Genomic DNA, 18773 nt, shown 5'->3' on the forward strand with positions numbered 1-18773 from the left:
GGCTCTTCCTTGTATATTGTGATGATAAAAATTCCTCATCATTCCAAGATGTTAAATGCCCCACATAGAGCCTTCAAATATTGAAGAAGCAGGCAACTCGAATATGGCATTCCCACAGAGGAGCTCTTTTTTATTAGTGCTGGTGACATTCTGCAAAACATCATACATTAATTTGTCCTTGTCCCTTTTAATATTGCCTTTTGAAATTAGAGGTATCCTGTGTTATATTCCTCTTCCTGCATTTCTGGAAAGTAACGCACATTACTTTTTAATTTTATACTACCAAAATTTACATGGAATTTGTAGTAAAATTTTAGAGTGAAATGCCAAATGCATATGTTTTAGATTCTGAAATCATGTTTCTCACCAGTCGACAGTTTTTCTTTGTGGCAAAAGATGTCTGAAGTCTTGCCAATATAATAATACGTAAGTCCACATATGATTATATATTAAGAATTGGTACAGGAAACATCTTTGTATCTGTTCTTGTGTGCATCTAATGAGAACACGTGTACAAAATAAAACCTAGGAATGTAGAAATCATCTTAGGAATGTTTCTATAATAATTACTTTTTAGTGATGGTGGTTTTAAAATAAATGCTCTCACATATGTTTCTATTTCTTTTTTTAGTTTCCATAGTAGAAAAGTCAAGCACAGTTTTCAACAGTGCACAAAGGCTGGAAGTTGTTAGAAACTGCATCTCTTTTATATTTGAAAATAAAATGTTGGAGACAGAAAAGGTAATAGGTTTTTTTAAACTATTTGAGGGGCTATTCCAAGTTAAACTCATACATATTAAGATATGAGCTCTTTCTAGTCCTTTCAGACTTAACCCTATTTTTATATATCCATTACCCCTTTCAGTTCATAGTGCAAGTGTTTGAGATACCAGAAATGTATGTTAAGAAATAGGCTAAATTATTTGGGTTTTTAGTCTCACTCCCGTTTCTCTGTCTGCCCCTTCTACTGAATAATGGATGATATTCTGCACTTGCCCTTCCTCCCTGTTTTGTATTTTTCTCTTAAATGAAATGTACAGCTCCTTGCCCAAACTTGAATCCCTCCTTTTCTGCTTGATGAACAGTTGAGGACCAGCCTTTTAGACTGCTTTTTAAAGGCAACTTTGTTTTAGTTTTCGTATTTTTATTTTGCTGATGTTATTGCTAATTGTAATAATCATCAGCATCACAAAATACAAAATATGCAGTATATCACAATAAATAAATATCACAAAATACAAAGACCCGCAAATAGAAATAGAACGATTGTGGCAAAGATAGTACCAATAGTAATAGTCGCCTTGAGTGCAATCCCAAAACGTCTGGAGTACCACTTGAAGACCATCAGCGTTGACAAAATCACCATCAGTCAATTGCAAAAGGCAGCTTTACTTGGAGCAGCTTACATCCTACGGCGATACCTTTAACACCATCTGCCTATCCCAGGTCCTTGGGAAGGACTAAGTAGGTGGATAAAAATGCCAAATCCAGTCCAAACATCTGGCCAACTGTGCAATCAACAATAATTCAGTATGGAAAGAAGCTTCCAATAATTTTAAAGCATTAGATCATATCATATCCAAAATACAATTTTCAAAACACTCCATGTACTTAAATTCTCACTCTCAAATTAACTCGTTAGTGGTGATAAGTTCCCAAAAAGAAGATAGTGCCAAATTATCCCTCCCCCATTTATCTGAAAAGAAGACAAGCCTAAATTTAAGATGATTCCTCTCCCATATTCCTCCAGACAGATTAAACAGAAAAAAAGACAACCCTGCCTAATTAATTTCAAGGGGGGAGAGTATTCTTTTCAGGTAAATGTAATAGGAATAGTGAAACCTGGAACAATGGACTGGTTATGTGAGTACTCCTTTTTGAATATTTGTGAACAGATTAAAGATACAGACAAATTTTACCTTCACTCTAATTTTTTTAGTTACTTGTTGCATAGATAGAGTTATTTATTTATAGGACTTATATGGCTGCCTATCTCATATAATTATTCTAGGCAACTAACAACAATTCATAAAAACAAAGATAAAAACAGAAATGCCCGTCCCCTTGCAGGCGCCAGATCAAACAGTCTCCCAGCTCAATCCCTACCTTAGCCCAATGCTTGAGGGAAGAGCCAGATCTTCACAGCCTTCCAGAAAGCTAAAAGAGTAGGAATCCCTTGGATTTCAGGTGGGAGGCTGTTCAAAAGGGCTGGGATGGCCACTGAGAAGACATGCCTCCAAGGTCCCATCAGGTGGCAACATTTAAGGGAGGGGACCTGGAGCATGCCCACCTTATCTAACCTAGTAAGATAGACAGATACCTTCAGGGAGAGGCAATCCTGCAAGTACAGTGGGGCAAAAAAGTATTTAGTCAGCCACCAATTGTGCAAGTTCTCCCACTTAAAAAGATGAGAGAGGCCTGTAATTTTCATCATAGGTATACCTCAACTATGAGAGAAAATGGGGAAAAAAATCCAGAAAATCACATTGTCTGATTTTTAAAGAATTTATTTGCAAATCATGGTGGAAAATAAGTATTTGGTCAATATCAAAAGTTCATCTCAATACTTTGTTATATATCCTTTGTTGGCAATGACAGAGGTCAAACGTTTTCTGTAAGTCTTCACAAGGTTTTCACACACTGTTGCTGGTATTTTCATTCCATTCCTCCATGCAGATCTCCTCTAGAGCAGTGATGTTTTGGGGCTGTCGCTGGGCAACACGGACTTTCAACTCCCTCCAAAGGTTTTCCATGGGGTTGAGATCTGGAGACTGGCTAGGCCACTCCAGGACCTTGAAATGCTTCTTTCGAAGCCACTCCTTCATTCCCCGGGCGGTGTGTTTGGGATCATTGTCATGCTGAAAGACCCAGCCACGTTTCATCTTCAATGCCCTTGCTGATGGAAGGAGGTGTTCACTCAAAATCTCATGATACATGGCCCCATTCATTCTTTCCTTTACACAGATCAGTCATCCTGGTCCCTTTGCAGAAAAACAGCCCCAAAGCATGATGTTTCCACCCCCATGCTTCACAGTAGGTATGGTGTTCTTTGGATGCAACTCAGCATTCTCTCTCCTCCAAACATGACGAGTTGAGTTTAGACCAAAACGTTCTACTTTGGTTTCATCTGACCATATGACATTCTCCCAATCCTCTTCTGGATCATCCAAATGCTCTCTAGCAAACTTCAGACGGGCCCGGACATGTACTGGCTTAAGCAGGGGGACACATCTGGCACTGCAGGATTTGAATCCCTGGCAGCGTAGTGTGTTACTGATGGTAGCCTTTGTTACTTTGGTCCCAGCTCTCTGCAGGTCATTCACTAGGTCCCCCCATGTGGTTCTGGGATTTTGCTCACCATTCTTGTGATCATTTTGACCCCACGGGGTGAGATCTTGCATGGAGCCCCAGATCAAGGGAGATTATCAGTGGTCTTGTATGTCTTCCATTTTCTAATTATTGCTCCCACAGTTGATTTCTTCACACCATGCTGCTTGCCTATTGCAGATTCAGTCTTCCCAGCCTGGTACAGGTCTACAATTTTGTTTCTGGTGTCCTTCAACAGCTCTTTGGTCTTGGCCATAGTGGAGTTTGGAGTGTGACTGTTTGAGGTTGTGGACAGGTGTCTTTTATACTGATGACAAGGTCAAACAGGTGCCATTACTACAGGTAACGAGTGGAGGACAGAGGAGCCTCTTAAAGAAGTAGTTACAGGTCTGTGAGAGCCAGACATCTTGCTTGTTTGTAGGTGACCAAATACTTATTTTCCACCATGATTTGCAAATAAATTCTTTAAAAATCAGACAATGTGATTTTCTGGATTTTTTCCCCCATTTCGTCTCTCATAGTTGAGGTATACCTATGATGAAAATTACAGGCCTCTCTCATCTTTTTAAGTGGGAGAACTTGCACAATTGGTGGCTGACTAAATACATTTTTGCCCCACTGTAACCTGGTCCTGGGCCATGTAGGGCTTTAAAGGTGATAACCAGCATCTTGAATTGCATCCTGAAAGCAACTAGGAGTCAGTACAGTTCAAACAGCAGTGGTATTACTTGGTTGAACCACAGGGCACCCAAAACTGTTGCAACTTCTGAATGGTCTTCAAGGGCGGCTCCCTGTAGAGCGTGTTGCAGTAATCCAAACAGATGGTGACTAAGGCATGAGTGACTGTGATCCAATATCCTTGGCAGCTTATTTCTCATTAGAGGAGGAGTTAATTGGGTGGCCATTGGGTTGGGGCATTTAGTGTGTTGTTTTCACAGATTTCAAAAGCCTTTACAAAAATGGGAGTGTTCAAAGATAATGCTTACAGTATATTGTTGTTGTTGTTTTGTTGTTTGATAAGATATCCAGCTGCAGCTAATTTATATATACTGCTTAGCTGCTTGTTGTAGGCACAGCTGAATATTAAGCTTCACTTGGTTCATAACTGAAGTAAAATAAAGAAAATCTAAGAGGATATAAGTGACTTAGTTACTTTGGTAGGATACCTCTGTACCTGCTTCAGTATTTTAATAAAACCGTTGCTAAATTTAATACAGAATGTGTTAACTGCAGTATGTAACAAGTGCTAACTTTTCCCAGTTATGCTTGTGTAGATTTTACTGTGATTGAAAGCAATTTAAGCATGCTGACTAGATTTTTAAAAAGCAAAACATATTATTTATAGCAGTTAGAGTACTGTGAACTGAAAAAGCATGAAAAAATAAAATAATTATTCTATTATATTTTGAATTGCAAAAATATAAGGCATATCTGCCCTTTTATAACATTCCTGAGACATATAGGAAAAAACTTGTGGTTTTCAATCTTTACTTAAAACGTAGACTATGAATCCAGTATATTCTATGTACTTAGGTTATAACTAAGACCTTGCTTGAAAATTGCTTGATTAATTCTAAACCATCTGCTTTATTATTTAAAGTTATTTTAATTATGGAATAAACTATCCAGATACAAAAATCAGACTTGAGTCATTAGCTTTATATGGGCAATTCATAGCAGGTTTGCTAAATGGGGCTTATTTAGTAGTTATACTATAGAATATTAGCAGACAAGGATAATTTAACATTAGGATTCTTTTAGCTTCCTACTTTGGTTAGCATTCTTGTCTCTTTAGACCCTGCCTGCTGCACTGAGGGCCCTCAAAGGAAAAGCAGCCCGCCAGTGTTTGACACAGGAACTAAGCCTCCACGTTCAGCAAAATCGTGCAATTCTGGATCATCAGCAGTTTGATTACATAATACGAATGATGAACTGTACTTTGCAGGTACATATATTTAACCTTATTTTGATGTGTTTGTGGGAATTCTAGCCTGCCTTGTGTATGTTGCCATATTTTAATATTAAAAAGTTAAAACGTAAGTTTTTGCTTGGAGTTCCTTATTCTTTTTCTTCTGCTATTTTGTTCCTTTGTTTGCTTTGGGGTAGTTTTTGGACAATTATTATGAAACTGTTCCTTCCATCGGAAGAAAGCAGAGAATCTGTGTATCTTTTTAAGGAGGCATTTGCCTTACACTCAGCATTGTTCATTAAGAAATGCAGTTCTGCTTCATGTTTTGGTTGCAGTTTAGCAGCTCGTGCAAGTGAGCTTGCCTTATTGTTACTATCCTTCCTCCTCCATCTTCCTCCATTCACCTGCCTCACTTTCTCTCGGCACCCACCCACACCCTCACCCTGCTTTTACTTGATGACAGCAATAGCCTTTTCTTTTTCTTAATGCCACAGCCAATATGCTGGATGCTATTTTGAAGAAAGAATTCATGAAAAGAACACTGCCAGGCTGAATCAGTTGGATATGCCTTTGTAAGTACAAAAACAGTGAAGATACTGGAGTGGCAAAGGCCCAGCTATTGCTATTCCAGTATCCTCATTGCTCATGCCCTACAAAGGCAGCATTTGACTGGTGAAGTATCTCTTGCTTACATTTCCAGGACTTTTTCCTAATGAAATGGGGTTGCTATTGCAGCCTTCATTGGCTGGCCAACACAGGAACAAGTTCTTGGAAAATCCCTGGAATGGTTTGAGAAACTACTGTACTCTAGGGGTTAAGATCATTGTTCTCCACTGCTTTCTAGAGTGCTGATTGTTAAGTTATTTGTGATTAATAGTTGAAGAAACATCCTATCTCATCACCATTTCATAAAATAGCTATTCAAATAATTGCTTTAGAATCTGAACACTTTTGTTTATGCAAGAGAAGAACATTTTAGGGGAGAGTTTAAACTCCAAGTATCATTGTACTAAGGAAGAACATTTGGTTAAAATGAATCATATTAATTAATTTGTGTTTGTGGCATGTGATTTTTTTTTTCTTTTCCTGTTCAAAAGGGGTTTCTGACTTCAGAATTATTTTTTCAAGGTAATTTATCCCTATTCAATTTTCTGATACTCAGAATCAGTGTAATCTTATGCAATTGTTTAGGATTTAAAATGGGAATAATTATTGGATACAAATTGCATTTGAAAATATGTTTATAAATTAAGAAATTTAACTAATAGGCAGCTTTATGAAAATCACAACAGAATTTTAAAAGTCTCTGTATTTGAAGATACCATCAGGAAACTGAAAAATCCATATACATTTTTAAATCTAATATCATAGTTTTTCCTCCATTGGAATCAATAAAAAATGAACCTACCTATGTTGTAAAATTACATATTAGGAGTGGATCTCAATAAAAATGCTCAGGAATTCTGAAATAAATTCAGTGTTTCAAGTGCAGCATTAACACTATTAAAACCTATAAAAGGTAAGGATGTGAACAAGTGCACATTCATTATTCATTAATAAAAATACTCAGAAGAGTAACTGGGGTTCTTCAGATGCTTAAATGCCCAGTAAGCAGAGAAATAAATTGTTTGAGTTGTTGAGTTGAACAACTGCTGAAAACAGAGATTATGTCTTCAGATTCTAAAATGATGTTTGTGTTCAGCAAATACATTAGAGCATAATTTAATGCATATTATCTCTTTGGACATGTGAACACTTTGAACCAAAGTGAAGCCTTTTGTTTCACTTGGATAGGTACTGCGGAAATGAGAGTGAGGCTACTGCTAGATGAGACTTTCCAGACAATTAGTTTTCTATTTGTGACCATTACTTGTTTTCTGTATCCTCTGTACTTTTTCTGAGAACAGATTCTTTAAGGAGAAAAAGATGGAAGAGCCACACAATGCATTATGGTTGGTAGCAGGCCATCTGCCTGGAAACATCCAGAGGCAATTGGTGACATTCTGATTTGATGACCAATGAGTTATTTTTCCTCAATATCCAGTATTACTGTACCATAATTAAAGCTCTGTTTTTAGAAATGGCAAAATAATAGTATACAATCCAGGTTATGAGACACTTACAATGATAAAATATTAAAATGGAGTCAGTAGATTTATTGGCCATCGTTTACTTTTATTTATGCCAATACAGTAATACAGTAAAAGGATAATGAGCATGGGATTTGAGTATATCTCTGTCTAATAAACTGTGATTCACAGCTCCCTCAAAATCAATCTTTGTAAAAAAGAATGTTTGAACTATAAAATTTAATGTGCCGTAACAGGATTCACATGAAAGAGAATATAGCAGTACATAAAGCACTAACCTAAAAATATATAGGACAACTCAGTTTTAGTATATGACTTTAATACAAAAATACATTTTAAGCTAAAGTGCAAGCCAAGCAAAACTGGCCATAATATAGGGTTGCCATTTTTCCCATCATGTAATTGTAAACTGCAATCCAGTATTACCTTTAGGCTATCTAGTCTCAAAATCACTGAGTAGTATAATAAATACTAACATAAAAGGCAAAATTGTTAAATACTTAAAACAAAGTGTCAAAAGTTACCTCTTCTGTTTCTCAAAATTTCTTCCCACAAATTATTTTTAACAAGGAAGATCTTGTGGCACTTTCCCAAACAAAGCTCAGTGTGATGTGCATATTAATTTACCATTTTTTTTTGTGATTTCATTAATTTTCAAGGTTTTTGCTGATGATGTATCAATTAAACACTAGATTGCTTTGTAATTGTTCCTATTAAATTTCTGTGGATTATAATTAAAATATCTGTTTCAGATCCACATAACTTGGTTAGTTCCCAGGCTTTAGGTCATGAGTAGATAGACTTCAGGCTTGCATAATTTACTTTGAATTTAACTAGAATATCATCTATTCTAAGACATTACAGAAATTATTTTCATTTTCATGTTAATTTTTCTGAGTTAACAACATTGGTTTTTTTTCCTGCATTTTATTGCTGTACATTTTCCTTTCCTAATTGTAGCAATTTTATCAGCCCAGCAGAAGAAAATGTCCACATATATTAGGTAGAGGGGGAAAGTAGAACTGACTATAGAAATGCTGGTTTACTTCTGTGTTTATATTCAGAAGCTACAGCGCAGTGTTGAATCGTACCCTATTTATGTTTGTTTGATTATTCTTTTGCATTTGTTTTCATTTTTCTATTCTTTTTGTCTAAACAGTTCGCTTAACATTTCAAAATTGCTTTTATCCACATATCTCCTTGAAGGCCTATGACTCAAGTGACTAGCTGAGCTAGGTATTACATTTCAGTCTTCAGTCTAAGTAAAGAAGAAAGACTTTGCCTTTTGGTTCTTCACCTAGTATTAAACAGAATGGGAGATTTTTCACTTCTAATTGAAGGCTGATGGCTGCATGTTAAAGAAAGAAGTATCCAGGTTTCAGGTCACCTAGAGGACTGTGCTCTATAAAGTAGAGCAGATAAACACCTTAGGCTACTTGAAGGCCTTAAGTGACCTCAAGGAAAGTGGAGGATAGGCTGTCCCAACTGTCTCTTCAAGACAACTGCTAAAGCCTGTTCAGGAGTTCCTTGTCCTAGGCTGATAACAACTTATATAGCTGGCCATTTACCTTGTAGGGTCCTAGCATACCATGTCAATGAAGCTGTGGGAAAAGCTAGTACTAGTAATATCAACTTTTTTCTTTCTGTAGATGTTGGGAGTATATTTTAGTTGAGATTCAATCAAATCTAGTGTTATTGAATACAGCTCATCCACTTGATTGGGCAGATACTAAGAATGCTGTGATCTATGTTAAGCTCTGTCATCTGAATATTTATAGTTCATTTCCTTCAAGATGCTCAAGGCAGTGTACTGTGTTCTCTCATCTACCAATTTCAGTCACAACATTCTTATCAGGTAGGTTAGACTGAACAATAGTAAGTGCCTCAGGGTTAGAGAGTGCTCTAGAAACCATTTAAAAAAATGGTTGCTAGGCAATTGTAGCAACCATGGGCTACCAGTTACCCCTTCTGGCATAGCGGTGTTCTTCATTCTCTTAAGCCAATGTTGCAGTTTTCCCATCATCCAACTCAGGTTTTAGTGCCTGTGTAAATTAATGTGAATAAAATAAAAATAGAAGGATTTTTCTAAAACAATTCAGTCTGAAATGCTAACATTTGGTTTGATTTCCTATGGCCATAAAGAAGATTTAATTTTATGCTTCTTGTAAATCAAACTAATAAATGCTCATGCATTCAATAGAGTATTTCAAGCAATAAAACTGTTTTAAGAATATCTGTAGTAAAAGGATTTGTTGAATAAAAACTTTAACATACTTGTGCCTCATTTCACCTGAGGTGTTTATGTATATCACATTACTTTCCCTCTCTTGTCTTAATATATTAGTATATTTGTTTTTTATGCATTAACTAGGGATTAAAGTTAATGCAATGCTGAAACTGTTCCATTAGAGTAAATCCATCTTTTTCTCACAATTTCTCCCATGTATCAAAAGAAGGTGAATTACTGAAAAAATAGCAGATAAAATTTGAAAATGTGAAGGAGAGTCTCTGAGAACATAGTTTTTTCCTTGTTTCTGTAAGTGGGAAAATAGTAAACATTTGTAAGACTTTTAAAAAGTAGAAAGTATATGGAATTAACTATTCTCTGAACAGTTACACTTATAGTGGTTCTATGTTCTCCTTTTAATGAAGTTATAACTAAACCATACCTAAGAATAGGTTTTCATAGAACCAAAATGATTTGCTGAAAATACAATCAAAACAGCGAAGGAAAAGTAGTTAGGATGTGCAAATCCTACAAAGATGGTGCCAGAAGAGATGCTTCATAACACCTGTGAGTGCATACAAAGATCTCTCACATCATTAAAATAGCTGTGTTTTTCTCCAGGCTAGTGTGACTGCTTCAATCATGCTTCCAGCAGTCTCTGCATCCATGGCTGCTCTAATGATTCAAAGAGAAGGGCTTCATCTGCACTCCCATAAAATGCTCATTAACAATTTCTTATGAAACTGGGGAGAGGTATCAAGTGGGATGCCACAAAGTTCAGTCCTGTGTTCTGTACTTTTTAATGCTTTTATTAATGAATTCAATGAAGAAATTTATTTATTTATTTATTTACTTATCACATTTATATAGCCCCCCATCTCACACAATGACTCTGGGCGGCGTACAACAGTTAAAATAAAAAAAGTGAATAGAAATATGCATTATAAAAAGCTAAAAAGTTATTATTAAAATAAAAACATCACAAATTTTAAAAAATTTAGATTTTAAAATATACAAACTCCATGGAGAGAGCACCATATCAATTACAGTGGAGCCATCTAAGAATGCCTCCAGTTCCCAAAGACACCCCCCCCCGCCCGGCCTGATGACACAATCAGGTCTTGAGGGACTTCTTAAATGAGAGCAGGGAAGGGGTGAACCTAACTTAGGGAGGGAGAATGTTCCTCAAGGAGGGAGCCATGGCAGAGAAGGCCCACCTCCTAGGACTCACCAAATACAAGTCCCTGACCAATGGAAATGGAGGAATGCTTATCAGATTTGCAGAAGATACAAAATTAGGCAGAATAGTTAATCCCATAGAAGACAGAAAATGATCCTGATAGCCTCACCACATGTTATGCTTTATCTTTTCTGACGCCATCTTAGCAGTTCCAATTACCTGCATGTACTATTCTTTGGTGATCTCTCCCTTCTATATCTATTTTGTTTTCAGATGTTTGCTAAGCTTTTGTGTAGCCACATTGCCAACTTCTCCACCTTTTTTCCCCATTGGAATTGTGTGCTGTTCTGCTTTTAGTATTTGGTTTCTTAGGATTGCTCATCCATCATCAGTTCCTTTTCTAATTAGCTTCCCCTGTTATGGAATTTGACTTATCAATGCACCAAGTTTATGAAAATCCATTTTCTTCATGTCCAATGTAAGCAATCAACTATATTCAAGCTTTACTTAAAATCAGTAATTCCAATATTACATAATCACTTTTTCCTCAATGTTCCTGCTAATTTCACTTCTTGCTTAATATGAAGGATAGCTAATCCCTTGTGCATTCCTCAAGCCTCTAAAACAGAAATTTGCCAGTAACATGAGATAAGTATTTCCTGGAAGGATCATGTTTGGCAGTATGAACTACCAACAGGTGTTGGGTTAATTAAAGGCTTCTATCTCTAGTATTCTATGTATCTCTAAATGTTTGCTTTTGGAAAATTTAATCTACATCCAAAGCTTTTTGGCAGGTGAGAACTACAATAACCAATTAACAATGGTGTTGCGTGCTCTGCATTGATGAGGAGGAGGAGGAGGAGGAAAATATTTTTATCCTGCCTTTTTTTATATATTACTCAAGGTGGTGAACATGCCTAATACTCCCGCCTACTATTTTCCCCCACAACAACAGCCCTGTGAGGTGGGTTGGGCTGAGAGAGTGTGACGGGCCCAAAGTCACCCAGCCGGGAGGTGACTTAAGGGAGGCCTGGAACAGTCTCCTGGTTTCTAGTCCTGCATCTTAACCACTACATCAAACTGGCAGTGGCGGCAGCGGCTGCTGCTGCAATGATGATGATGATGATGATGATTGCTTGCAGACGTTTCATTACCCAACTAAGTAACATCATCAGTGCTAGTGAGTGTGGGGTTTGCTCCCTGTTTATATACAGTAGCACAGGGATCAAACCCCATACTCACCAGCACTGATTATGTTATCTAGTTGGGTAATGAAACAACTGCAAGCAAACAACCAAGCTTAGAGAGCACCAAGAACTCCACAGTTCAACCCCAAGTTACATATATTTTCTTCTACTGGAACAATTCAAACTACTGACTTTAACCTACAAAGTCCTGCATGGCTTAGCACCTGAGGACCTTGCAAGTATATGCTTCAGATGGATCCTGTCCTTGCAGTGCACACTTTCCAAGTAAGGTTCTTCCCCATGGGGGATTTAGGAGAGAGTGAGAAACCTCTGCTTTTCTACAATCCTATGAAAGAGCTTCCCATCAGAAATATGGATGCCATCTTGGCTTCTGATCTTTAGGCTGTTAAAGCAGAGCTATTTAGAATGACTGGGGTAAGAATAGGGGGTTAAAAGCTGGTAATAACAGTAATTAATAAGTTTGACATATGAGATGCTTTTAAAAGATGTGTTATGCTTTTGTATTATGTATGGTGAGGTATTGTTTTTGATTGTTATTGTTTTTAGCCAGAAACCACCATGAATCTGTGCAATATAAAAATACAATTAGTAATTAGTAAGTAAGTACATTTTTGTTTGGTTGAACAGATTATAATGGTTAATTCCTCCAATTATTTTAACCCAGATATTTTCTACATAGAAAGTACTGTAGGAGGTATAAGTTGGAAGGAACTTCATAGGCCAACTAGTACAATCTCCAGCTTAGTGCAGAAATCCATAAACTCTCTCCAGTTTAAAAAACTCCACTGTAGGGGAGTCCACAATTGTTTCACTGCTTAATGCCTTCTACCATTAGGAAATTTTTCCTATTATTTAGTCTGAATGTATTTTCTTTTATTAACAACCCTAGTTCCCTTTCAGTGACATACTTACCCAATGATAAACAGGTCCACCCACTTATAGACACAACGACCTTTTAGATATTTCTCTATTGCAAACTAAGGATTGTTTTTCCTTGGGCCTAGCTACATGCCTGCCTTTTCTAGGCAAAATATGTGTGTGGGGGGGTGTTAGTGTTCCCATACTTCGCTGCTTTCTTCCCCTGAAAACTCAGAGTGTGTGGTCTGTGTGTATGTGTGTGCCTTTGTTTTTATAAGAGTCTTAAAGCAATTTCTGAGCTTCAACAGTGCAGTATATCTTCTGTGTCTCTTCTGGTTGCCACTCCCATCTGCTGAGCTTGTTGCTTTGATTGTCTTTACGGAGAGCTATTTCCTCTATCAATTCCTATTGTACTACTTCCTTTCTTTGATTTAATACATTTTCTTTCTTTCTCATCAGCTGAAATGCAGCCACTCACTGCTCTAACCATTTAACTTTTTCTTCAAGAACATCGTAAGTTTGCTCTTGCTGCAAATATTTGACAAGTTGTTCTGGTCATGACTGCATAGTGATTTCCATCAATCTTCACTTTCGTTTCTTAAGGTGCCACCAGTAATAAAACATTTTCATCATCTTGTTTTCTTTCTCAGATTAGCCACCCTTGACATAAAGGGAAAATTGGTTAAGGCCTGGAGTAGTTCTCTCTGTTCACCTACTCGAGGAGCTCACCATCCAAAATGAGCTACCTTATTATACTTCTACAATCTCTGCTTACTCAGGAGAAACAGTCATTCTGGCACTCACAATGGGCATTCAACTGTTCTCAGGAAATATCCGTTGCCATCAGTAGCCATTCAGGAGATTACCTTTTAATCCACTATAGCTGTACCCATACATAACACATCAGCACAAACAGCTATCACTTTCCTCTCTTTCTTAACTGTTTTTCCTACTGAACTTCACTGGCAAGCTCTTGCTTGCTTTCCATCTTCCCTCACTCAATGAGGACTCTAGATTTGATATACAGCTGCAATCATGATTTGTTATACTCCCTCTTGGTTATTGAAAAGGCTTCTGAAAAACAAGGAACTTCAGTGCAAATGTTTGGATCCCCCTTGCCTATGAACAGATTCCTGCTTATCTTACAGAAAGGGGAACACACCATTCTTTTTCTGTGCAGCCTGTTTTGTCTTATAGAACTCTACTACAAAAAAAAAAGATGGGGGGGAGTTCCTCCAGATAAGCAGAGGAGATAATATTGGGAAAGGGGAGAAGCAGTAATAATTACCTCTTCGTGCCCATCAGTGGGAGACTCCACTGAGTGAAGTCTTTTCATTTACAGAATGAAAGTTATCTTTAAATTGAATTCTTTTTGAGAATTCTTTTTTTTTTTTTTTTTGGTTGAATTCATGGATCTGTCACAATTTTCAGTTGGTTTCTGAAAAATAACCTCTGAAATGAAGATAAAATTAATTCTTAAAATAAAATGGTTAGTCTCCAGCACTTATATTCATACCATTCTTCTACAGATTCCATTCCAGAACCTCCTAATAATGTTATGTCATATTTATAATGCTCTTTTTCTTTTTTTTAGATTATTTTTCCCTTTAAGATACAGTTGGGGCTTTTAAATAGTATTTTCTTGTTCTCTGAGGTATTTGCCTCCTGAGTTATCAATTTAAGTTTCTTCTCATACTCCTTCATTTTATTGTATGGGGTAGGAGTTCAGATTTGGGAAAGTCCAGAATCTTCAGCTTTTCATTTTAATCTAGGATCAAGTATGCACAAATACCTTTTAGTCTGCAGCAGTATGCAGATGTATTGCATTGTGTATAAGGAGGTATTCATAAGGTTAATATTTGTTCCTTATTGTCTTTCATTTTCTTTTTTCTGGGTTGTACTGTTATAATTTTAAACAGACACTAATTAAAAGAAACAGAAACTATTTAAAAGAACTAATAGGATTTAATAGGCTGTAGGCCACATGCCTTCAAAGTATTACAATTAATTTCAAAGCTATCTAACACAAATAAGAGCTATATGGGTTGAGAACATCAGCATACAGTACATGTATTTTTAATACAGAAAATGCCATGCTGTTAATTGAGTACCCAAATGTTCTGTAGCAAAAGTAAAAGAGGTTGTGTGATGCAATAGAGAGCCAGTTTGGTGTAATTGTTTAGGCAGCAGGCCAGAAATCTGAAAACTCTGAGTTCTAATCCTTCCTTAGGCACAAAAGCCAAATGGATGACTTTGGGTCAGTTCCTTTCTCTTAGCCCTGGGGAGACGGCAGTGGCAAATCACTTCCAAAAAATTTGCCAACAAAACTGCAGGGACTTTTCCAAGCAATCGCTAGGGGTCAAAACTGACTTAAAGGCACCTTTTTTTTAAATGATGCAATAAGGAGTATGAATCTGAAGAGTAATGTGTTGAAGACCATGGTAGTTGCATTTGAGAGGGGAAACATACATAAATGCTGAAGAACTAGCATAAGGGGGTATATTTGGGTACCCTAATAGAATTTTACTTATTATTGAGAAAGGATTAATAAAATTTAAGAAATACAAATGCTGGTAGAAAGGAATGTGGTGTGTAGTTTTGTGTGAGTGCAATGTTGCTTACCCTGAAAAAGAATAGCATAATATATCTGTATGACCCATGAATTCTATTTATCCATAAAGAAGAACGAATATGGCTTGAATCTAAAAGAAATGTGCATAAATAAAAGAAGTGTATTTGTTTCTGCAAAGTAACCTGATTTCCATATTCCTAACCCTAACCCTCACTATTTCAGATCTTGTTTAAATCAAACCCAGAGAATATTTCGTACATAGCTTATGGCAAAAGTATTTCATTTTCCAGTAAGTGAAATGTATGAGAGAAAAACATCCAAACTCATAGAGATAAATGTTTGGAGAGAGGGATACATGGAAGACTATATTAAAAGCCTGTGGAAGATTATGGAACAGAAGAAAAACAGAGATTGTATTTCAGAGGAGGAGCAGATTATGGAAAATTCTAGAAGAATCATTAAGTTTGCTTTCCTTCTGCAGTTATATTTTATGTTACATTGCAACATCCCTTCAAAAATGCAATATTAAAAAGAAGAAGGTGAAGAAAGGTCTTTTACAGCAGGATAAGCACATTCCTCAGTGGAAGATCACATATTTTGTTGTGTCCCGATCACTCCCATAAGAAAACATAAACATTTATTCACTTCAGGTCTTTTTTCTTTTGGGGGAAGTAGGCCCATTTCTATTTGTTTCTTTCATTGGTTGTTTTTTTTAATACAAAACAACAACAATGGAGATGTTCTTTTTGTGTTTGCTGGAGGACAACTGGAGCAGAACTTAAAGACATAACAGAACAGTAGAATAACAGCAGAGTAGAACTGGTGGAATTTATTCATCTCTGCAGAGACAGAATTGGAGAGATTAAGCTAAGTATGGGAAAATGGAACAAGTAAAGAAAGTTACGTGCACTATAAAAAAATTAATTTAATACAGACTGAGTCTTCAAAAGCAACAGACCAAAGGGGAGGAAGATAAAAGTGAGGAAAAGAGAGAAAAATGTACTAATGGTAGGATGAGCTCATACAAAAAGTTCAGACTAATTATTATGAGTGCTATATAAAACCTAAGTAATTTATTTTGAAAAGCAAAAACTGTTCCTAAATTTTCTCTGTACGTTTTCTAAATTAAATGAAAGCTATCTAACTTGCCATTTTTGCAAGTGTTGAAATGCATAAGTAAAAGTAATAGTATTAGCACAAAAAGAATAATGAAATTAAAATAAAATACAGTCAGGCAGAATTGAATATGGTAATATCCATGTGATTTATAATACAGTGTAAGCTACTTACTGTTTTTAATAATTCATCACATAACTAGCACCAGAATCTTCTGAAGCCAATAACACAATAGTGTTATGCATGTGGCTGTTTATATATGTTCAAGAAAGAATTTGTATGCTTTGAATATGTTTTGTCAAACTTGCTACGTTAAATGGAAAACTTATCTTAAGGTTATAGATTTTAAGTAAAGTGTACAGTGAGATCAAGCTTTATTTAAACCCTCAAATGACAGTGGGTTGCTTTGGGTCCAGCCCTCTTTGCCTCAAGTGTGCAACAAAAACTTGCTTTAGAAATCTAAAGCTTTGCATGACTTCACTTTGATTATAATGAAAAATAAACAAATAGCCATAAGTTGTTCTACTTTTACCAGAATTGAATAAACATTGAAGGCATAATTGGCCCACCTAAGTGAATGAATCTGCCAAGTTTCAAGGAGGTTGCTTGCTTGTTGTTGTTGTTTTAATTTAGTTTTAATTTTAGTTTAGTTTTGTTTTCAATTCCTGGTGATTTGATTAGAAATTTGTAATTGGAAACTGACACAAATAATAGAGGCACAACCTAGATATGTAATTTGCAAAATATAAAAGAATAGAGGTAGGGTTTAATAAAATACCGTGAATGAAAAGGTAATATGTCATTTTTTTTCTGTTCAGTTAGCATTTGAATTACAGAAAATACTTTTTCCTTGATGGAGCTGATAGAGTATACTTTTGTGACACAATGTATGAATACAGCGCAAGAGGAGTTTAAAAGTTTGGGTGGTCTAAAAATCACATTCCCATTTCCCCTTTTGTGGGCAATTTTTTATTTTTGTTGTTGTGTATTACACGATGCACACACTTGTAAAACCATATTGCTCACAAATTAAAGCCTCTCTTGAGTCATGTTCAATTTCTGACTGACCTGCTTATAAAGTTCTAGTACTTCTAAGTATATTAGTTCGGGCAGAGAAGTAGTCCTTAATTTTTGCTTCCCACTCTATCCTGCCTATCATGGTCCATAAAAGCAGACATACTCTAATGGAAGGGAGTTCTGTTCTCAAAACATCCAAACCAAGTTAAAGGAGGATGAAGGGACTTATTTTCAGAAGGAGAAATGAGTGAAATTTACCCACCTCAGAACACTGGAAGCACCCCTGTTTATTACCTCAGATAAGCACCATCTGCTCTTCTACCATGCTTCTGCCATCAAGAGAACTGCTTTTCTTGTTGCTATCCTGAAGACTTAGCAGGGATCTTTTTCCCATTTATCTCAGTATGGACTGAATTGTTGCAGCATAGCATTATCCCTGAAATTTGCATACTGGTTCCAGTGTGAGATCAAACACGGACCAGGTCTTTTCTTCCTCTAGAGGACTTTAAGCCTGTAGAGGGGAACATATCTAAGCATTCAAAATCTGAGGACTGGCAATCAGAATAATATCTTCTTTGGTTGGAGCATGGTCATTATCTTCCCCAGATGGTCTGGTGGGTGGACCAAGCTCTGCAATTCCCATCAGAGGACTTCAAGGCTTATCTTGAGTAGAATTATACAAGGCACAAACTGTCCATTATTCTGTTAATGGCCTTCTTGTTTTGTATGGAAAAGTATAAGGCTTTTATGGATTGAAACTGCAACTCCCCATCTCACCCCCACACATTTGCCTGTTGACAAATTGCAATCAAGAGATAACTTTTTAGGCATAAGTCTCTTAGACAGCAAAGTAGTAAATTAATATGACCTGACCTGTGGGTAATTGCAACTTGAAAGTAATGGGTACCTAAGTAATCCTCTGTCTGCATGCTTGGCTCAAGTCTAGAAAGCTTTCCTATAAGTTTCCAACATGTACTGAAGATTTCGCTTTAAAAGGTGGGGGTCTGTTAAGTCTAGTGCCCTTGATAGAATATGAAACTTCAGTTCACCATACACTGCATAGAACTGAACTGGGCTGTGCAAATCTTTTGAGTAATAGAATTGCTTCAGCAAAGGTTCACACAAAACATCAATTTACAAACTGTTTTGTGAAGCAGCAGAGTTTGTTTCAAATAACAAATGCCACAAGAGGTTCCCTGGTCCACCCTACATTGGAGAAGAGGACAGTTCAAAACAGCTCCTTTTTGTTTCTGAAGCTCTGGGTTGTCT

General features: G+C 36.5%; 1 protein-coding gene across 4 annotated transcripts in view; it reads left to right on the plus strand.

The window, feature by feature from the left end:
* SBF2 (SET binding factor 2) overlaps positions 1-18773 on the plus strand; it is a 270236-nt gene that overhangs the window by 176768 nt on the left and 74695 nt on the right. For all 4 annotated transcript variants that reach the window (XM_088145943.1, XM_088145944.1, XM_088145945.1 and 1 more), the window contains 2 exons: positions 632-741; positions 5123-5272. In XM_088145943.1, the coding sequence (XP_088002069.1) occupies positions 632-741; positions 5123-5272 (260 nt within the window). The remainder of the gene's footprint in view (positions 1-631; positions 742-5122; positions 5273-18773) is intronic.

This window comes from Python bivittatus, unplaced genomic scaffold (assembly GCF_059951505.1).
Source record: "Python bivittatus isolate LINGU-HERP-01145 unplaced genomic scaffold, Pbiv_v1 ctg000480_np1212, whole genome shotgun sequence".
Classification (NCBI taxonomy): Eukaryota; Metazoa; Chordata; class Lepidosauria; order Squamata; family Pythonidae; genus Python; species Python bivittatus.